Source organism: Selaginella moellendorffii, unplaced genomic scaffold (genome assembly GCF_000143415.4).
Source record: "Selaginella moellendorffii unplaced genomic scaffold, v1.0 SELMOscaffold_6, whole genome shotgun sequence".
Classification (NCBI taxonomy): domain Eukaryota; kingdom Viridiplantae; phylum Streptophyta; class Lycopodiopsida; order Selaginellales; family Selaginellaceae; genus Selaginella; species Selaginella moellendorffii.
The window spans coordinates 1,601,173-1,619,660 of NW_003314267.1; the positions used below are offsets into that span (position 1 = coordinate 1,601,173).

An 18,488-nucleotide genomic window follows, 5' to 3' on the forward strand; every position below is an offset into this window, starting at 1 on the left:
TTTTTTTTTCCGGGTGGAGGCTATACAATCAAACTCAAACTCTTTCCAGTCTACTTTTGAAGATTTTGTCTTCTGAATCATGTATGTGAATCATTCTCTGAGAGATAGTGATATCAAAATGAGAAAGCCTTACAAATTTATTCAACATACCTATAACACTTCGCAGAAAAATTGCATGGTGCTAGAATTGTGCGGTAGAATCATGCGAAAGGTTTGCATGTCTCCGCATCACGATAATCCCATCTCGATTGATGCTGTTTTGATGTAACAGAAAAGAGAGCAGCAATTTCAAGTGGCTAGTTCTTATATGCAACGAAGATGCACACAGCAGGTTGATTCTTTGTTATCTCATATAGGCGATCTATAAAATTCTAAAGCAAGTGGTCAAGATCGATATTATCATTTTGGCTGATTTACATAGTATTAGCTCAAGAAATGCTTGCATAAGTTGGCGATTAGATCCTCAAGAATACGACGGTCGCGCAGAAATCTAAGCGGCAGTGTCTCCTCATTTACAATTTGCTCATAAACTCTTTCTTTTCTCTTTCAGGTAAGTTTGGACGTTCTTCGCGGGGAGGAGCCGGCGACCCGCCGGTTGTTCCTTGGGGAGTGGTGGGCAGCTTGAGCCGCTCCAGGCGGCTGGCGATCTGTCTCGCCACTGGAACCGGTATCCTTGGAAAGATGGTGTCGAAATAATGCTGCAGACAGCAAACTTAGTCTAGTCAGTAAGCAAGAAAGAGAAAATGATAACTGATTTTACTGCGACATCTCACACACCTGATGCAAGAGAAGATCGCGAGTGAACACTCTCACCTTTGTCACTCGCCCATTTGTGCAGGGAGAGAATTCCTGCAGAAAAACAAAGTCAAGCTTCACAAAAAGAAAGAGAAGAGATTTCTGCAAAATCATCATCTTCAATGTAAGGCTCGAACCATTGCCAGAGAGTACTTGGATCACCACAGTAACGCAAGTACGAGAATCCAATCTGTGAGAGGAAAACAGCTCCCTGAAGTAATCTACGCAATCAAACGATTAGGGCTCCGGGGAAAAAAAGTCCACGTCATTTTTAAGGCACATCTCCGTTAGAAGCATATTCTGTTACTTTGGAAAAACTTGTTTCACTTTGGGCCGCTAGTTTTTGACGGGCCGGCTCTTTCTACCATCACGTCGTAGAGACGCTTACCATCCTACAAGAACAGAAAGTAAAGAAATGATTTATCACACACACAAACGAAAAAACAGAAGTACTTACAAAGATCACTGGAAAAAAGTGAACTTGGCCCTCCGGCTTGGTTTGTGTCTCCTTGAAGTAGACGAGGATTGGAAAGCTTGGCCACCATAGCTCCCAGTTTGTAAAGGTTGAGTACCTAGACAAAGAAGAACACAGTGAAGAGACCGTGACTTTCCTCCTCTAGATGCTTACTTCCACCGGTTTTGTCCACCGACGAAGACGTTCTCTCCGGATTCCTGTAGCTCCGAGCCGATCTTTACTTCCTGGAGAAGCTCAAGTAATGTGAAATCCAGCTCCAGCGACACAAAGAGAAAGCAACACAGAAGCTTACCAGAGCTTCGTCATCGAACACGAATTTCACTCGGGTAGTCTGTTTCAGCATAGAACCAGGAGTTAGACTTTCATTCCTGTGACGAGGACACGGACCTGGAATAAGAGAAGAAGGCCGAGCAAACCAATTGGAGCTGCTGGAAGCAAATTGTCCGTGTAAACTAGAGCACCAGCAGCACCTGTAAGGAGGAACACCGTTTGTTTCTCTCTTTTTTCCACAGAGAAATCCTTTCTACTTACCAAGAAGAACGACTGGAATGCGATAATCAGGTGCTGGAATGACAGTCTCCCTCACGATCTTGGCTGCTTGTTTCCTTTTAAACTACACGAGGCTATCGCCTTCGTCAGGACTATAGCTCTCGAGAAACCAGAGAAATTTAAGTACCAATGCTTTCACAGCCCCAGGTCTTGATAGCCTCCTCCTCGGCGAAAAGATCAAAGAAGAACTTGGAGCTCTTGGCAGCAATCCAATCGACCCAGCGCCTACATTAATCATATGTTAATCTCTAGCTAGAGCACGAGATTCTACGTACCAGGACCTGAACGAAAAACACAGGCCATAGCCATCGCCAAGAAGCCCTAAACCTCGAGAACAATATATTCGTTCCGTTTAAGAATATTTCTGTGTGATTACTATTTATCACTACTTTTTAACCACCTTTAAGGATGCTACAATGTCTAATTCGTTGAAAAGTTTAAAGTTGCAAGGTGACGGCATGGGTTTTGTAAGCAAACGCGCAAAAACAAAGACCATGGGCATATCCGAGCTTGGTGCGAGCTGACGTCACCGTGTCCACCATTGCGTCATACATGTTGCTGTAGTGGACGCGTCCGTGACGCCCGGTCGGAGCCGAAGCGCGCGTACGTTGGTCGCGTGGCTGAAGAAAGGATAGGCTGACGCGTCCATGACGTTGAAGGCGTGCGGCGTGAAGACCACGGTGCCGGCGGTACGCAGCGCGGTGTACGACTGTACGGCAGACTGGACGTCCCGGAAGGATGACGCGTCCATGACGTTGAAGGCGTGCGGCGTGGAGGCCATGGTGCCGGCGGTACGCAGCGCGGTGTGCGACTATACCGCGAACTGGATGTTCTGGAGGGCCGGAAGGCGTACCGCGCGTTGTTTGTGAGGACCTTGTTGCCGATGGAGATGGCGGGGAAGCGGACGGCGGAGATGAAAGGGGCGATGGAGGCGTCCAGCCAGGCAGCGGGGCTGGAGGCGATTTGCTGGAGCTGCTCGTCGGGGATGGAGACGCTCAGATCGATGCCCGAGTTTGCGAAAGCCGGGATCAGCGTCGAAGATGCGCGCCTTGGTGATGTTGTTGGATTTGAGCAGCGCCACGACTTGCGACGGCGACGGCGGATTGTCCCAATCTGCCATACTTCACGCCGATGCTCGCTCCCCAAGAGAGGAATAAAATCGAAATAGGGAGAGAAAGAGATTTAAAATGTGACCGTTTTGTGTCTGGAAATGAAAATGCGAGGGCTGGAAGACGAGGAATCATGGGGAATCTTGCCAAGAGGATCTATAAACTCACCAGGAATCCCCTCCAGCGCAGCCAAAACCGCAACGAGCAGCAGCACTATCACCAGCAGCCGATTGAATCTCACTCCCGCTTCCATGGAATCAATCAATCAATCAAAGAGAAGGAATCGCCCAAAGCGTTTACGATTGATCATTGAGCACACAGAGAGAGAGCGAGAGAGAGAGAGAGAGAGGTGATGAACTAAAACGCTTGTTCACTACATCGGCTTAAAGTAAAAATTCTTCATTTGATCCAGTAAAAACTCTCCACCATGGAAGAACTCTTTCACAGGAAGGATCGTGATCATGGTGGTGGGATTTAGGGTTCCAAGGCTATTCAGCGGCCAGAATCTGAGTGACAAGCTCAACAGCACGCAGCAGAGCTCCGAGAGTGATCGGTTTTTGGATCTCACGCTCACGGCCTGCGAGTGGAGTTACTGGAAAAGATGACGCCAAGAACGTATGTCGACGGCTTTTTGGAAATGCTCTAGTGACGATCACAGAGCGACAGCTGCGATAGGGATTTGTCGACATGGCGCTCTCGTAATACCCTAGGGGCGCGGTCTAGCAGATCACGATGAGCGCCGAGGTCCAGACGTGTGGCAAGCCCATACAGACTCTGGTCGAGCACGTCGTCAATGTTAACATTTTGTCGTCAGAATACTTCAAGGAGCTCTACCGCCTCAAGACGTTTCACGAGGTCGTGGACGAGATTTACAACCATGTCGACCATGTGGTGCCCTGGATGACGGGGAATTCCCACGGTCCTTCTCCAGCGTTTTGCCTCCTTTGCAAGTTTTTCACCATGAAGCTCACTGACGAGCAGGTCCAGGGGTTTCTCAACCACGCTGATTCTCCTTAACGTTCGTGCGGTGTGATCGCAGTACATTCTTCTCATTCGTTGCTCCTATTTTCCTGCGTTATTATGGTGATCCAAGTACTCTCTTCTGGCAATGGTTCAAGCCTTGTATGGTGAGCTTTCGCTTTTTTGGGTTTAAATTCTACTGTGGTTTAAAAAATTGTTATATAAACTAGATTAGATTAACGGAATTTTTAAAACAATTAAATATAATAAACATTTAAGTGAATTTATTAGGACTAAATTTTACATAATTTGTGTGAATCCCATAAAGCTATATTTGGATATTTGGCTTTATAAATAACTAAATTACAGTCATTTTGAATAGTGAATAAGGTTGGTAATAAACAGATTTTCTTATTACATGATATAGTTGAAATCATGAAATAATTATTATTATAATGCATTAACAAATTTCCATCGTTATTTAATTTAACATAACAGTTATAAATATTATCAATAGAAGTCTTAAATTTCCAAATGAGTCTATCTTCTGAGTATAAAATCAAAATACAGTTTTGTTTTAAAATTAAAATATTCTTTCTGTTTGCAGAAACTAAAAAGTTATCTGCATAAATAACTGAACCAGGATATAAAGTACTTATTCTAAGGTAACAAATTAACACATTATCAAATGAGTTTAAAAGAAAAACATTTTCAGAATCTTTTAATTTATAATATATAACATAGTTTTTGCTTTCTCCTTCAAAATAATCTGAAAGATTTTCATAGAGTTTATCCTTATACTTATTTAAAATTGTTTCTATACCTGCTATAATATTTCCACCTAAAATTCTAGTAGGTGTATCTTCAATAGTGCATTGATCTTTTGTTTTAATTATTAATTCAATAAGCCCTTTTGATGTATCTATTTCCATTTCATCTCCAAAGGTTGAAGAATAATCACTTTTGCGATTGAGTTTGAATAATAATTCATATATTCCAGCAATTATTTTAGTAATATCTTGTGTATTTAAGATTCTGACAGTTCCAAATTTAGGTGTATATTTTTTTGGAGCAATCACATGTAAAATATAAAATGAAAACAATGAAAAATATATGAAAATAAATATGAGCTTCATCTATATATATATCTGTGTGTGTGTGTGTGTATATATATACACACACACATTGATATGGGTTTTATTTTAATATAACAGCTAGTTTATAAATATAATTAAATATTATTTTTCATAATTATTATATTTTACTATTTCTATTGGCTTACTGCTCAAATATGTACCTTAGTTTAGAAATAGTTATCCTTATTTGAGTTTATTTCCCTTGGGGATTTGTATGGTGATATACCATAATTTATTTACATTATTGCATGGTCTATAAGTCCTTAAAACTTGTAGGAAATAGTGTAAATAATAATATTGAGAACTCTTTGGTTATTGTTTTTCAGTAAGGTATATGATAAATGATATTTAAGCATATGGTGCCAATGAGTTTAATTATTATTGATTGTGGCTATTAAAATATTTTATATCTCTAAGTAAAATATATGTGTTTTCTTCTATGTAATGTAATTACACAACTCTCAATTCCATCTAGTGAATTAAATACTTTCATGAACTAGTAAGAGAACTAAAAGAATGAGATTTTCATGAATAGTTTGATGTTTAAAATTTAGATTCAAATTAATGCTTGAATAATGGAATATATGTAAAATATTTGGAGTATTTGATGCTTTATAGGGTTAAAATGTTGTGATTGTTGTAATATTGAACTATATGACATATTTAGTTGAAGTCTTGCCATTTTGAAGTCATTTTTACTAATAGTTTATGTTATATTTTTTTTCCCAATTGTGAGTGCCACTAAGAATTATTGATACTTAGAAGTTTGTTTGTTCTTTTGAGAATGTGAAATCTTCCTTTCATTTTCTCATCTCAAGTATTGAGTTAATGTAAAAGAACTTGAATGAGTGGGTTTTCTTATTTTGGCCAAAGTATTTTATAATGTAATGAACTCTATTATTCAACCTTGAAAAGAGTCTTTTATAATAGAAGATCCCATATTATCCAAGCCTTAAAAACACATTTTCTTCTTTTATTTCCTTGTTTTTACTTTAACTATTGCTAAAGTTTTTGTTTTTAGTGTTTTTTATTCATATTTTGTTCTTCTACATGCTTTCTTCCTCAACTTTTCTAATTTTTTCCTCTTTTCTCTAATGTTTGAAATTTTTTTCTACTAAGGAGGGATGGATAGGAGTTTGATGTAAGTCACAAATTTTTCTTTTCTGATTTTTTAACTTACTTTCCCTACTTAACCATTTTTGTTTTGGCTATAATAAAATTCTTTTTGCCAAAATCTAAGCTTAATATACAAGCTTTACTACACAAATAATAAAGTGTGTGGTGGTTGATCATTTGGTCCCTCTTCCATATCTATTAATTCATTAATTGGTGAAGTTAGTGGTGAATCTACTGGCGTTTTTACATCTGGTATTGATCTTCTCTTCAGTAGAAGGATCATCTATAAAAAAGGAAATTAGATGAACTTAACTACCTTATTTACCTGAGTTTAGATGTGGATACTTATTATCCCATTGTTTTTGAATAAGCTTGATACATATATTAATATACTCCGTCAAAGACTGTTTTACTCTTCTTTCAACCAACTTTAGTCTATATTAAATGGCAAGTTTAGATTTACACTTTGGCAATCAAGTTAGTTTTCATTGCATCACTCTTAGTTCTCTTTGCAATCAACAAAAACAAACAAGCTTTTGTCTCTCATAAATAGAGCCATGGTCAATATTAAAAATTTTAGACTTTACCCCTTTTAGCAAGAATGGTATTGATGCTTTATTTCGTTAAAGTGGAACTTATTCAGTAAAGTGGGACATTAATTAGCATGTGTCCACATACCATTTCCTAGTACTTAATTAATATTTATTAATATTTCTATCAGTTTTTTAATTTATAAATTATAAAGCTAAAACTTCAATTTTTTATTGTTGTTATAAAAATGGCATGTGGCCACACACCATAAGTGGGATAATGAAAAGTTCCACTTTAATGAAATAAAGCATATTGGTGGTCAATTGTGATATTTAACTTGATGATTGTTAAAGTGCATTTTGTGAAGGTAAATTTTTTTCTTGCAATTTGGATGCAAGCAAACATGACACTTGACTATACAATTTAGAACCATCATCCCAATTGATTCCCTTGAGAGCAAATCCAAACCTTTGCAAACTAATTGAGAGCTCTTTATAATACCTCTACTAAGAAATGTACTTGATTTGGATTTTCCTTACTTGTGGCTATGATAGTGCCTATTGTGATGCTCTAGTGCTCTCCTAACTTTGAGATCAAAAGGCAATTAAATACCCTAAACTGTCAAGGCAGAGGATTTTCAATATAATTTGTCATCCTTACAAATATAATTTGGCATGCAATAAATTATAACTTATTATTTATATATAATTAGTTTCGTTATATATTTAATTTGTCATCTAAATATAATTTGTCATACAAATATAATTTGACATGTTTACTTTGGAATTTATCATGTGGGGAAAATAGTAATTTGTCATGTGGGGAAAATAGTAATTTGTCATGATAATCTATAATGTGTCACCTGGTCATTTTGGAATTTGTCATGGAGGGGAGTGGTGTGTTACATTAAATTTATAATTTGTCACCTAATTTGGAGAACAGTTTAGTTGGGCTAACAACTTCCTCGTAGAGCATCCTACAACAAAATGATTTTCACACACACAAAAGAAAAGAGGAAGTACTCACAAAGATCACTTGGAAAAAATAAGCTTGGCCCTTGTGTGTCCTTGAAGTAGACGAGGATTGGAAAGCTCGGCCACCATAGCTCCCAGTTTGTAAAGGCTGAGTACCTGGAATTAGAAAAACACAGTGAAGAGACCCGTGACTTTCGTCTTGATGCTTATTTTTTCCACCAACGAAGACGTTCTCTCTGGATTCCTATAGCTCCGAGGCAATCTTTACTTCCTCGAAAGCTCAAGTAATTTTAAATCCAGCTCCAGCGACACAAAGGGAACAAACACCACAGAAGCTTCGTCATCGAACGCGAATCTTACTCGGGTGGTCTGTTTCAGCATAGAACCAGGAATTAGACTTTCATTCGTGTAGAGAGCACACGGACTTGGAATAAGAGAAGAAGGCCGAGCAAACCAATTGGAGCTGCTGGAAGCAAATTGTTCGTGTAAACAGCGGTACCTGAAAGAAAGAACACTCCTTGCTTCTCATTTTTTTCCACAAAGACCCAGAAGAACGATTGGAATGCGATAATCAGGTGCTGGAATGACAGTCTCCCCAACGATCTTGTTTTAAACTACACAAGACTATCGACTTCGTCACGAATATCGCTCGAGAAACCAGAGAAATTCGTACCTGCTTCCACAGCCCCAGGTCTTGATAGCCTCCTTGTCCAGAAGATCACAGAAAAACTTGGAGCGTTCACAGCAATCCAATCGACCCAGCGCCTACATAGAGAACGGTCGGGATCATGGCATATTCGTTTTTCTGTTTAAGAATATTCCTGTGTGATTACTATTTCTCACTACTTTTTAACCACCTTTAAGGATTCTAGAATGTCTGACGTGAACAACCACCTAATTGAGAAGTATCTTCGTCAATCGTTGAAAAGTTTACCTCAAAGTTGCAAGGTGACGGCATCGGTCGTGTACGCAAACGCGTAAAAACAAAAGGCAAGCAAACAAACAACTTTTTTCTTCAATCGCAGCCAATAAGGTGGTAAATCCCATCGAACTTATTAGACATCACACCATCATCCTTCTAGATCGAAAAAAAAAAGAGAAAGAATCTTAAGGCAAGCACCAACTATGAGAGTGTGATGGTATACACTTGGGCCAGGCTGGGCTCAAACAGCCCAAAATTCCTCTCGGACACCGGCCCGGTCTTTTGGTCCTCGTTGAACAGCGCAAAAATGTAAGTCTCCGCCGTGACGCCGGGCCGCGCGGGAGTGCCCACACCAGACACCACATGCCGGATGAGATTCTGGTTGTACCGTGCGGCATTGGCGGTAGTGGCGCCGGGCTCGTCCCCCTTGCTCGGCCACCCGGTCTCGGTCACCACCACGGGCATATTCGGGTAGCCGAGCTTTGTGAGCGCTGACGTCACCGTGTCCACCATTGCGTCATACATGTTGCTGTAGTGGAGGTTGGCGGGCGCGTCCGTGACGCCCGGGTCGGAGCCGAAGAGCGCGTATTCCAGCGGTACGTTGGAGGGGTCGCCGGCGTAGCTGAAGAAAGGATAGACGTTGATCATGAAGGGGCTGCCTGACGTGGACAGAAAATCCACCACTGGCTTGAGGGCGATGGTGGCGTTGAAGGCGCCGTTGGAGGGCGGGAAGGATGACGCGTCCATGACGTTGAAGGCGTGCGGCGTGGAGACCACGGTGCCGGCGGTACGCAGCGCGGTGTGCGACTGTATCGCGAACTGGACGTTCTGGAGGGCCGGGAGGAGGAAGGGGGCGTACCGCGCGTTGTTTGTGAGGACCTCGTTGCCGATGGAGATGGCGGGGAAGCGGACGGCGGGGATGAAAGGGGCGATGAAGGCGTCCAGCCAGGCCTTGGCGGCGACGGGGCTGGAGGCGATTTGCTGGAGCTGCTCGTTGGGGATGGAGACGCTGAGATCGATGCCCGAGTTTGCGAAGGCCTGGATCACTGCGGGATCGGCGTCGAAGATGCGCGCCTTGGTTATGTTGTTGGATTTGAGCAGCGCCACGACTTGCGCCGGCGATGGGAGATTGTCGCCCAATCTGCCATAGTTCACGCCGATGCTCGCTCCATCCGCGCCTGCCAAGAGAGGAGTCAAATCGAAATCGAAACGCTCTGATTCAACCAAGAGAGAGGAAGAGATCTAAAAATGTGACCGTTTTGTGTCTGGAAACGAAAATGCGAGAGCTGGAAGACGAGGAATCGTGGGGAATCTTGCCGAGAGGATCTATAAACTCACCAGAAATGCCCTCCAGCGCAGCCAAAGCCGCGACGAGCATCAGCACTATCACCAGCAGCCGATTGAATCCCACTCCCGCCTCCATGGAAACAATCAATCGAAGGAATCGCCCAAAGCGTTTGCGATTGATCGATGAGGAGAGAAAAGGGAGAGAAAGAACTGACGAACGAAAACGCTTGCTCGAGCTAAACAGAGGAGCAGTGGCAACACTACAGCGGCTTAAAGACAGTCCGTTGTGCTTAATAATTCACGGTTTAATTAGTCGAAGACTAAAGTATTAATTGGTCCACACGAGTCAGTGCCAGTATACTACAGGTAAAACGTAAAAAAGAAAAAAAGAGAGAATCTTTATTTGATCCAGTAAAAATTCTCTATCTACATCTGTACATTCTCCACACCGCGATTTGGATCTCGAATAACTCTTTCACAGGAAGGATCGTGATCTTGGGCAATTCGCGCAATTCCAGCGATGGAGTTTGCGTCGATCGAATTGGAAATTGGGTAAAGGATTGAGCAGCAGCAGGATTGATATAGATGCGGTGCGCTTGAGAGGACGAAAGAGCTCGCCCTAATTTTTGGCATTTAGAAGATATCGATCCTCGGACCCTTTTATAGAGGAGGAGGAGCGATGGGCGGCTTTAGGGCAGTGCTATGCGGTCCGGCAAGGGTTGAGGCGTTCTTGGCACGGCCGCTCGAGGCGCCAGGCTGCGGCTGCTAGAGGTAGGCAAGGATTTAGGGTTCCAAGGCTGAGATTTTCTTCTTCCAGGGGATTCGGCGCCCTTGATTTTGGGCTTCTTCGCCATGCAAGGGCTATTCAGCGGCCAGAATCTGAGTGACAAGCTCGTCAAGCTCAACAGCACGCAGCAGAGCATCGAGAGTAAGATCTCTTCCGTTTCGCCTTCTCATGGTGGATTCTTTCTTCTTTTTGCTCCTCAGCTCTGTCACATTGGTGCATTTTTCATCGGAAGTATGCAAAGCAAGTCGTGGATATTTGGGAGAAGGAGTTCTTCCAGGCGCCGAGAGAACAACGCGTCCCTTTCTTGTTCCTCGCCAACGACATCTTGCAAAACAGCCGCCGAAAGGGCTCGGAGTTTGTCTCCGAGTTTTGGAGAGTCTTGCCGGGTGCGCTCAAGCTCGTCATGCAAAATGGAGACGATAGCAACCGGAACACGATCCTTCGACTGGTTAGTTTTCTTGTTCATGCGAGCTCGATATGACTCCATGCTTGATAGATTGATATATGGGAGGAGAGGCGGGTTTTTGGATCTCACGCTCACGGCCTGCGAGTGGAGTTACTGGGAAAAGATGACGCCAAGAACGTATGTCGACGGTTTTTTGTAAATGCTCTAGTGACGACTCTTTCTGGCTTGATCACAGAGTGATGCGCTTATGCCAGAAAAACTCGTTGCAGTGTACAAAGCGTTTCAAGACAAACTAACTGACGAGGACGCGACGGTCTACAAGTGCCAAACCGCGGTTCTTCACATGGATGCCTTTGAAAAAGAGATAGACACAACGACCATATCAGGTGATTGTCTGCGTCTCCTTTGGTCCACAACTCGTTTTTGAACAAGGATCTTGCCTGCCAGGGCAAGAGAGTAGCATTATCTTGATAGAGGAGCTGCAGCAGCGAGAAACAATCCTTTTGGAGTGTGCTCAGCAGCTGGAAGCTATAGAGATTGCCCGCTCCAGCATTGTTTTCCAGCTTAAGGAAACTCTCCGGGACCAGGTGTGTGAAGCGAATTTACTTTCCAAGTTACTCCTTTTCCCCTTCTAAACACTGTTTGTTCTCGCAGGAGGACAAGCTCGAGAGAACACGACTTTTGCTCCAGGTTTGAAACGTGCTAGCGATCCAAAACTTCACAACCCAATGATCCTCGTCACAATTTTCGCAGGCTGCTCACACTCACGCCGACCAAGCTAGGATGATGCAGCAGCAAATCTATGACGCTGCTAGCGGCCAAGCTTACCAGCCAGTAGTAGCGAATGGCTCGACTGGCGGCGGCGGCCTTCTAGCTCACCACCATCACTACGACTCGAGCATCCAGCACCAGCAGCACAGCGTCCCATCTCTCTTGAGCAGCGAAGCCGAGTGTTACGTCCCGACCGAGGCGAAGATGTTTGATCCGGCCGCCGCGGCCGAGGTCGCAGCTAAGCTGGTAGCGTCGAGCTCGTCGGCAGCGATGATCTCGTCTGTCTTGTCGTCCCTTGCAGCGGAGAATGTGGTGAAACTACAAGATCCGCAAGACAAACAGCAGCAGCAGCAGCAGCGAAACTTTGATGATCCGACCGAGAACTACGGTCAAAACCCAGAAGAAGTAGCGATCGAGGAGGAAGTAGAAGAGGAGGAAGATCCGGGGCGAGAGCCGCCAGAGAAGCGGCAGAAGGTGGATGAGGGCGAGGAGGAGAGTGAGTCGCTCTTGGGGCCGGCGGTGGAGCTGGAAGAAGAATTTGGGGAGGAGGTATCGGCGGCAGAAGTGACGAGCTCCATCCCATTGTCGCCGGCGGCGGTGGTGGCGGCTGTGGCGGCGCCGCCAGCGACAGAAGCGGTGACGACCGCGACGGCGGTGGCGACAACGATAATGGGCTCGTCATCGTCAATGTTACTTCCCTTTAGTTTTGGAGGGCAAAGCTTGGGATTCCCATTGCCAGTGGCGGCGCCGCCGGGCTGTGCTCCAGCGAGCGATCATACAAGCACTAGTTTGTTTGCTCTCCCGCGACAATGATCTTCCTCCTCTAAGGGCTATAAAAGGTTTGGTGTGCTCGCTGGATTCGAACCCCCGTTCTTTTAGGGTTTATGGATTTGCATCTTTTAGAATAAAGGTATCCGGCCTTTTAGGGTTCTACGGAACAAACGGCGAACTGCCAACGCATAACCGGATGAGTTTTGTTGTGTCTGTTGGAGAAAATTTTGGCCGCTTTTCTTCGCATTTCTTGGAGCTGCCGATCTAGGCGCTGGGTAGGCGCTAGCTCGGAGTCGGAAGAATCGCGCGGCGGCAGGCAGGGTTGCTTTGATCGGCCGCGGCGATGGTGAAAATGGACGAGTACGAGATCATGGACAAGATGGAGGAGCTCAAGAAGCTCCAGAAGGAGCAGGAGGCGATCAAGCTGGAGAATGCGCTGCTGTCGGAGCATCTATCGGTATGTTTGATCCTTCTTTCTCGGGGATTTGGGCCTCCCGATATTTCGATCGATCTTGCGATGTCTCGGGGGTCTGGGGTTGGATCGAAATATCTGGCTCACGGATCGATCTCTTGCAGCGGATCGTGACGCGCAAGGGCAGTATGCAAATCCATCTGGAAAATTTGGAAGCCGAAGAGCAGGAAAGAGAGGCCGAGGAGAAGGAAAAGGCGGATGCCGCTGCCGCTCTTGCGGCGGCGACGGCAGCCGATGCTACAAAGAGGAGGAGGAGCACGAAGAGATCGTTTCGGGTTTTCCAGGAGGTCCAGAGGCCCTCCGTCAAGTTCTTCTCGCCACTAAGAGATTCTCGCAAGCCTCGCGTTCGAGCTCCCATGAGTCTAGAGGAGAAGCTTGAAGTTGTGGACGACGAGATTGGGTGTCACAACGAGCAGATGAACCGGCTGACGGCCGAGAACAATCGAGTGCTGGACGATCTGCGAGCGGTTTTCGAAGAAACTGACTATGGGATCAAGGATCTTGCCAGTGAGAAGAACAGCATTCAAAGAGATTTGATGATCTTGGCGGAGATCAATCCTCGTCGAAAGCTCTACACTGAGGATTTCTTGAGGTACTAGCCTCTCGCTCCCCAAGTTCTCGCTAGTTTCTTCCTGGGTGACATAAAAGTTTCTCTTTCAGGTTTCAAGGAGAGAAGCTGAGGAAGAAAAGGAACATCCGGGAAAAGCTCCAAGAGAAGATTGATATACTACACATGGAGGTCATGGACGCGGAGCACCAATTCTCCACCAAGAGGGATCTCAAGGACATTTTACACGTGATCGACTTTGATCAGCTCAAGATCCAGAGGATTCAGCTGCGATCGCGTATTCGTCTTCGAACAAGTGAAGTGTGGAGATATAAAGCGTTGATAAAGAATGCTGGCGCGGTAAGAACACTGGCACACTGGCTTTCACTTAGTTTTTAGTTATAGTACTTGTGTTTGATGCAGCTCTTGATGAAAGCTCGCAAAGATCTCGAGGAGAAAGTCGAGGAAGGGAAGCGCATAAGGCAAAGCATTGTGGACAGAACACCACAGATCTCGTCTTCGCAGGTGGAGATCAACATGGAGAAGAAAATACAAGTCAGTCATTCTTTTTCTTTACGGTTCAGCATTCTCATCTTTTAGTTTTCTGATCCCAGAGAAGCCTCAACGAAGACATTCTTCGGCTAATACAAGAACAAGACGGCCCTCCCCAGCCCCGCGTTCTGGATTACATGCGATATCGTATCAAAGTAGCGGAGCTGAGGAGAGAGCTCAAGACTTGGCTGAGCAAGGTGAGGCTTCTTGCTCCCTTCTTTTTATTTCTTTTCGTTTTTTTCTCTTTTTGTTTAGGCGATAGCATTGTAAGCCCTGAAATTGCAGGTGGACGTGATCGAACAATCGCACATCCGGCTGAGAAATCACGTGAGATACATCAGGAAACAACGAGACGCGATTCTAGCTGCATCACCGGACATACTAGCGTCACTACCGGATCGAGGTGCTACTCCTGTGCAACCCAAGCTCGCGCCTGTAAAAGTCAGCCTCCGTCCAATGCAAACCAGCTTCACTCCCGTCGCAGTTCACGGTTGATCTATGGCCAGCCAGTTGCGGGGCTCGCTGTTCAAGGCCAGGATTGCCGGAGGTGACGACATACTCGATATGCAGGTGATATTTTTTGGAGATTGTGTCTACTTCAAAACTAAGCTTTTTTCTTTCAGACTACAGCAAGAGAAAATTGATACACTTGATCAGAGCCACCATGAACCATCCGATCGTGCATTGGAACCTTAATCGTACAGGTAAAAAAAAAATGCTGAAGAAAGTCTTGGGCACGCTTATTGCTGTTTCTTGCAGCAAAGCTCGCCAAGAGCTAGATAGATCGGGAGATCGCTCTCTTCATCGCAAGTTAACATCGGGGGTTATAACTTTCAAGGCTCGTTCAAGGCCTGTATTGCCGGGTGCTCCGCGTAATAGCTGAGCGTTACAGGCCGGGAAGTTGGCGGCACGGGGGCCGGCACGTCTCCACTCAGAAACTGGCAACACTCTCGCATCGTCGGCCTGCTATCCGCATCGGGATGGCAGCACAAGAGTCCGAGGGTCAAGACGCGCTCCATTTGCAACGCATCGAAGCACTTGATCAACTTCACGTCCGCGGCCTCGAGCAGCATTCCTCCGGTGTTGGCCTTCCACACCCAGTCGAGCAGAGTTATTCCATCGGCTTCGAAGCTCTTGTCAAGCGCGTGGAGGCCGGTTGCGATCTCCAAGAGGACCACTCCAAAGCCGTAGACGTCCGACTTTACGGTTGCTCTTCCGGTGTACGCCAACTCGGGAGCGATGTATCCCAAGGTTCCGACTTTGGTCATGTCCTCGGTGGTGGCGTCCATGAATCGAGCCAGGCCGAAGTCGCCGAGCCGGGGAACGAAATCAGCATCCAGCAAAACGTTTGCGGCTTTCACGTCCCGGTGGACGATCTTGTGCTCCCATCCTCCGTGCAAGAAGGCGAGCGCTTCGGCGATGCCTTGGGCGATGTTGTACCGCTGATCCCACTGGAGAACGCGCCGGTGGTCGAACAGGATGGTGTCGAGGCTCCCGTTGGGCATGAACTCGTAGACGAGGATGAGTTTGCTTTTCTCGTGACACCAGCCTCGGAGAGAGACCAAGTTCTTGTGCTGGAGGCGGGAGATGATGGACAGCTCCGATATAAACTGGTGGTGGCTCTCCTTGGAATCGTTGGCCAGCAGCTTCACCGCCACGACCGAGCCGTCGCTGGACAGCACTCCTTTGTAGACGCTTCCCATCCCTCCGCGGCCGAGCAGCTCCTTGTCGCTGAAGTTCTTCGTCGCCAGCGCCAACTCCTCGAAGCTGAAGAGCGTGAAGGAGCAGCCAGCTTTGTTCCGTCTCTGGATACTCCGTGTCTTGAGGTAGACCCGGAGGAAGGCCTGGAATTGTAGCAGCGCAGCTCCCAGCAGCAGCATCGCGACTCCCAGCCCGGCCGAGGACAGCAAAACCGCGACTATGAAGTTCGTTCTACTGCAGTACCACGCCTTGCAGGCTCCCGGTGGTGCGCTCTTGTTCGGGGGATGGCTCACGTACCGGGTGGTGAAGCTCCATTTGTAGATCTGGTAATACTGGTGACACTGGCCAGTGGATGCGGAGAAGCCAACGTAGTAGCTTTCCCTCTGGAGAATCGCCGGGAGCCTCACTCTCGGCAATTCCAGGTCTGGCTTTGCGGGTCTCCTGTTCCCGTTGCTAACTCTCACCTCTAGTGTGTCGTAGAGGCCCCAGTACTCGATCCACGCGGTGAGCGTGAGATTACTGGCCAGGAGCTCCTGCATGTTGCTTCCAGTCGTTTGAGCCGAGATGAGGCTGCCGAGATCCACACCGACGTGCTGCCAGGGCGGGTCCTCGTACACCATGTTCTGGTGCGTGTCAAACTCCACCGCAAACGTGTGGTTGAGGCTCCGGCCGGGGGTCATGAGGCCGAGGACGCTTCCGGGTGGAGGAGCCCGAGGCTTGGGGACGACGACGAAGGCGAATCCTTCTCCCTGCTGGCACGACGGCTGCGTGATCTTGAACTGAAACGAGGTATTGAAGGTGACGAGCTTGACAGGGGCGTCGGCATGGCGGAAGCGGACCGGGAGCTTGTGGTAGACTCGTCCGACACTCCCTGGCTGCCCCGAGGTGAGGAAGATGCTCGTCTCTTTGCCTTTTGCGCTGCCTCTGAAAGCTAACAGGTTGCTATTCTGGAAGGAGGGAGTGAGGGTGAAGGAGATGTCGTCGCCTGCTTGGCACAGGGGGAGTGTGAGTGAGATCCAAAACACGAGCACAGCAGTGGCAGCAAGCATGGTTCTGGAAGATGGAAGATCGATCTAAACAGGTTGGGTGGTCGCACGAGCTTATGTTGGAAGTTCCGATGGACGGACGGCGGACTCCCACAAGGCCGCATTATTGGGAGACAGGACAAAGACCAACAGTTTTGTCACTGGGACCGAGGAGAACAAAAGAAACACTTTTCTTCGTTACCTCTTACAAACAAAGTCTATCGGGCTGGAGGAGGAAGAACTCTCAAGTTTTCCGTATCGTCTCACAGACTTCATTGATAAAGGTAACGACATAGTAGTTTAAGATCTCCTCTTACATGTTTTTCTTTTCATTGTTTTTCAGGCGCCATGCTTCCAATTTGAGGAAACTTGCGGAGTGTTACAGTGAAGAAAATGGCAGGACGGGGGAAGAGAACTGCTAGACGAGGGTCTTAGGAGGAAGCTCTGAGAAATCTGGCCACGGCCCTTTGGCCCTCCACGACGGCTTGCTGGGACAGCTGCCCGGGCAAGGCGAGCTTGCAGGCGGTCTGGATGTCCTTGGAGGAGAGCGTGGCCGCCTTGTTGCGCCGGACCAGCTCCGCCGCCTCTCTCGCCAGCCTCTCAAACATGTCGTTCATGAACGTGTTCATGATATCCATGGCCGTGGTCGATATCTTGAGATCCTGGTGCGTCGTCGACCGCAAAACCTTGAGGATGTAGCGCTTGTACGTGTTGCTCGCCGCCGCCTTCTTTCGCTTGCCGGATCCAGGAGCTTCTGCCGGAGTCGCTGGAGCTTCAGTTTGGGGCTGCGCCGCTGGAGGAGCTTCGGATTTCGTCGAGGGAGTCTTCTTGGCGGGAGCTTTCACCGGAGGCTTCTTCATCGTCTTCGCCGGCACCTTCACTGGCTCCGCCACACGGGCGCTCTTCGCCACCTTTGCCATGCTGCAAAGGCAAACACAGCCCAAGCAGTATATATATATCCCTCCATTATAAAAAGTCACTCTCAAGCTCAGGTATGTCCGTATAGAATATGTTGTCCGTACGCAATATCTCCGTACGGGAAACGTCCGTACGTAAAATGTTTTTTGCTAAGCGTGATGGAGCGGAGCTGCTGCTCGTCGTCCCTTCCAGGCATAATCTCCTCGCTAGCGTCATTGTATGGGAATAATCCCTCTTCTCCCCAAATGTGACGTGCCTAAGAATCGTACACCAAGATTCTTTACAACCCGAAAAAGATCATGCATATCTCTCGTTTGAGCATAGTTTGGAGGCTCAGAGAAGAAAGTTAGGCGTTCCTGTAAATGAAGTACAATGCATAGCTGATGAGCCGGTTAAACTAACTTTCTATTCAAGAGAGCGGAATTTGCTTCGTAAACAACAATACCCTCACCCTGTATGTATAAGCCTCCTCGTTGTCGTCTGGAACATAAATGGGCATCTCAACATGCATACCTCCAAGAGCTCGTCCCTTTTCTCCCTAAACGGCGGACACAAGGCCCCACTCGACGCAGTGCCCCGAATGTCATCCAGAACACCAGCTTGCACCTCAAGCCCCTCTTGCAGGCTGCCTCCACACGCGTTTGCAAGTTGCCGCAACGCTTGCTCCACTTTCACCAGGCTTGT

General features: G+C 46.6%; 9 protein-coding genes and 1 long non-coding RNA gene across 13 annotated transcripts; 4 read left to right on the forward strand and 6 right to left on the reverse strand.

Moving 5' to 3' along the window:
• Positions 1-429: 429 nt before the first annotated feature.
• LOC112344926 (pre-mRNA splicing factor SR-like 1) lies at positions 430-1,015 on the reverse strand. 2 transcript variants are annotated; one of them, XM_024670539.1, is made up of 3 exons: positions 933-1,015; positions 778-849; positions 430-698 (listed from the first exon to the last, which is right to left on the reverse strand). In XM_024670539.1, the coding sequence occupies exons 1-3, from the start codon at positions 933-935 to the stop codon at positions 513-515; spliced, it is 261 nt and encodes an 86-aa protein (XP_024526307.1). In that variant the 5' UTR covers positions 936-1,015; the 3' UTR covers positions 430-512. The 2 variants fall into 2 exon arrangements, with proteins under 2 accessions (XP_024526307.1, XP_024526306.1); XM_024670538.1 differs by having other exon boundaries at positions 778-941.
• Positions 1,016-1,047: 32 nt separating this feature from the next.
• Positions 1,048-2,152, reverse strand: LOC9635689. Its single transcript, XM_024670537.1, has 8 exons — positions 2,095-2,152; positions 1,947-2,044; positions 1,802-1,883; positions 1,658-1,740; positions 1,563-1,601; positions 1,424-1,494; positions 1,253-1,367; positions 1,048-1,187 (listed from the first exon to the last, which is right to left on the reverse strand). Exons 1-8 carry the CDS (start codon positions 2,126-2,128, stop codon positions 1,119-1,121), a joined length of 591 nt encoding a protein of 196 aa, XP_024526305.1. The 5' UTR covers positions 2,129-2,152; the 3' UTR covers positions 1,048-1,118.
• A 1,508-nt stretch (positions 2,153-3,660) lies between these two features.
• On the forward strand, positions 3,661-3,945 carry LOC112344896 (pre-mRNA splicing factor SR-like 1). Its single transcript, XM_024670438.1, has one exon. It carries the CDS (start codon positions 3,661-3,663, stop codon positions 3,943-3,945), a length of 285 nt encoding a protein of 94 aa, XP_024526206.1.
• A 3,622-nt stretch (positions 3,946-7,567) lies between these two features.
• LOC112344842 lies at positions 7,568-8,424 on the reverse strand. Of its 2 annotated transcripts, none has more exons than XR_002991847.1 (4): positions 8,319-8,424; positions 8,071-8,259; positions 7,698-8,014; positions 7,568-7,647 (listed from the first exon to the last, which is right to left on the reverse strand). It is a non-coding gene; the product is annotated as an uncharacterized LOC112344842 (long non-coding RNA). The 2 variants fall into 2 exon arrangements; XR_002991848.1 differs by having other exon boundaries at positions 8,071-8,269.
• Positions 8,425-8,652: 228 nt separating this feature from the next.
• On the reverse strand, positions 8,653-10,123 carry LOC9635690 (glucan endo-1,3-beta-glucosidase 11). Its single transcript, XM_002965835.2, has 2 exons — positions 9,906-10,123; positions 8,653-9,745 (listed from the first exon to the last, which is right to left on the reverse strand). The coding sequence occupies exons 1-2, from the start codon at positions 9,988-9,990 to the stop codon at positions 8,769-8,771; spliced, it is 1,062 nt and encodes a 353-aa protein (XP_002965881.2). The 5' UTR covers positions 9,991-10,123; the 3' UTR covers positions 8,653-8,768.
• Positions 10,124-10,278: 155 nt separating this feature from the next.
• On the forward strand, positions 10,279-12,756 carry LOC9635691 (UPF0400 protein C337.03). Its single transcript, XM_002965497.2, has 8 exons — positions 10,279-10,625; positions 10,672-10,782; positions 10,842-11,089; positions 11,138-11,224; positions 11,283-11,433; positions 11,495-11,634; positions 11,702-11,737; positions 11,801-12,756. The coding sequence occupies exons 2-8, from the start codon at positions 10,707-10,709 to the stop codon at positions 12,629-12,631; spliced, it is 1,569 nt and encodes a 522-aa protein (XP_002965543.1). The 5' UTR covers positions 10,279-10,625; positions 10,672-10,706; the 3' UTR covers positions 12,632-12,756.
• A 56-nt stretch (positions 12,757-12,812) lies between these two features.
• LOC9634318 (coiled-coil domain-containing protein 113) lies at positions 12,813-14,863 on the forward strand. Of its 2 annotated transcripts, none has more exons than XM_024670310.1 (7): positions 12,813-13,046; positions 13,166-13,653; positions 13,722-13,968; positions 14,014-14,163; positions 14,223-14,357; positions 14,446-14,730; positions 14,784-14,863. In XM_024670310.1, the coding sequence occupies exons 1-6, from the start codon at positions 12,933-12,935 to the stop codon at positions 14,653-14,655; spliced, it is 1,344 nt and encodes a 447-aa protein (XP_024526078.1). In that variant the 5' UTR covers positions 12,813-12,932; the 3' UTR covers positions 14,656-14,730; positions 14,784-14,863. The 2 variants fall into 2 exon arrangements, with proteins under 2 accessions (XP_024526078.1, XP_002965544.1); XM_002965498.2 differs by having other exon boundaries at positions 14,032-14,163.
• Positions 14,864-14,970: 107 nt separating this feature from the next.
• Positions 14,971-16,910, reverse strand: LOC9634319 (L-type lectin-domain containing receptor kinase VIII.1). The gene has a single exon (XM_002965836.2). The coding sequence runs from the start codon at positions 16,908-16,910 to the stop codon at positions 14,994-14,996; it is 1,917 nt and encodes a 638-aa protein (XP_002965882.2). The 3' UTR covers positions 14,971-14,993.
• On the forward strand, positions 16,140-17,875 carry LOC112344841. Its single transcript, XM_024670311.1, has 4 exons — positions 16,140-16,283; positions 16,332-16,746; positions 16,819-17,170; positions 17,230-17,875. The coding sequence occupies exons 1-3, from the start codon at positions 16,146-16,148 to the stop codon at positions 16,872-16,874; spliced, it is 609 nt and encodes a 202-aa protein (XP_024526079.1). The 5' UTR covers positions 16,140-16,145; the 3' UTR covers positions 16,875-17,170; positions 17,230-17,875.
• Positions 17,318-17,806, reverse strand: LOC9635692 (histone H2B.2). The gene has a single exon (XM_002965837.2). The coding sequence runs from the start codon at positions 17,804-17,806 to the stop codon at positions 17,318-17,320; it is 489 nt and encodes a 162-aa protein (XP_002965883.2).
• Positions 17,876-18,488: the final 613 nt, after the last annotated feature.

Bases quoted from the DNA above. Each gene is read 5' to 3' on its own strand.
- LOC9635689 (XM_024670537.1), bottom strand. From the start codon at position 2,128: ATGGCTATGGCCTGTGTTTTTCGTTCAGGTCCTG. The intron at 1,741-1,801 runs GTAAGTAGAAAG...TCCTCCTTACAG, and splicing joins CATTCCAGTCGTTCTTCTTG to GTGCTGCTGGTGCTCTAGTT. The intron at 1,368-1,423 runs GTAAGCATCTAG...TTCTTTGTCTAG, and splicing joins GGTGGACAAAACCGGTGGAA to GTACTCAACCTTTACAAACT.
- LOC112344926 (XM_024670538.1), bottom strand. From the start codon at position 912: ATGATGATTTTGCAGAAATCTCTTCTCTTTCTTTTTGTGAAGCTTGAC. The intron at 699-777 runs GTGTGTGAGATG...TGCTGTCTGCAG, and splicing joins GCGATCTTCTCTTGCATCAG to CATTATTTCGACACCATCTT.
- LOC9634318 (XM_024670310.1), top strand. From the start codon at position 12,933: ATGGTGAAAATGGACGAGTACGAGATCATGGACAAGATGGAGGAGCTC. The intron at 14,164-14,222 runs GTCAGTCATTCT...TTCTGATCCCAG, and splicing joins ACATGGAGAAGAAAATACAA to AGAAGCCTCAACGAAGACAT. The intron at 14,358-14,445 runs GTGAGGCTTCTT...CTGAAATTGCAG, and splicing joins TCAAGACTTGGCTGAGCAAG to GTGGACGTGATCGAACAATC.
- LOC112344841 (XM_024670311.1), top strand. From the start codon at position 16,146: ATGGCTCACGTACCGGGTGGTGAAGCTCCATTTGTAGATCTGGTAATA. The intron at 16,284-16,331 runs GTCTGGCTTTGC...TCTCACCTCTAG, and splicing joins CTCACTCTCGGCAATTCCAG to TGTGTCGTAGAGGCCCCAGT. The intron at 16,747-16,818 runs GTGAGGAAGATG...TTCTGGAAGGAG, and splicing joins CACTCCCTGGCTGCCCCGAG to GGAGTGAGGGTGAAGGAGAT.
- LOC112344896 (XM_024670438.1), top strand. From the start codon at position 3,661: ATGAGCGCCGAGGTCCAGACGTGTGGCAAGCCCATACAGACTCTGGTC.
- LOC9635690 (XM_002965835.2), bottom strand. From the start codon at position 9,990: ATGGAGGCGGGAGTGGGATTCAATCGGCTGCTGGTGATAGTGCTGATG. The intron at 9,746-9,905 runs GTGAGTTTATAG...CTCTCTTGGCAG, and splicing joins TGCGCTGGAGGGCATTTCTG to GCGCGGATGGAGCGAGCATC.
- LOC9634319 (XM_002965836.2), bottom strand. From the start codon at position 16,910: ATGCTTGCTGCCACTGCTGTGCTCGTGTTTTGGATCTCACTCACACTC.
- LOC9635692 (XM_002965837.2), bottom strand. From the start codon at position 17,806: ATGGCAAAGGTGGCGAAGAGCGCCCGTGTGGCGGAGCCAGTGAAGGTG.
- LOC9635691 (XM_002965497.2), top strand. From the start codon at position 10,707: ATGCAAGGGCTATTCAGCGGCCAGAATCTGAGTGACAAGCTCGTCAAG. The intron at 11,225-11,282 runs GTATGTCGACGG...GCTTGATCACAG, and splicing joins GAAAAGATGACGCCAAGAAC to AGTGATGCGCTTATGCCAGA. The intron at 11,635-11,701 runs GTGTGTGAAGCG...TTGTTCTCGCAG, and splicing joins AGGAAACTCTCCGGGACCAG to GAGGACAAGCTCGAGAGAAC.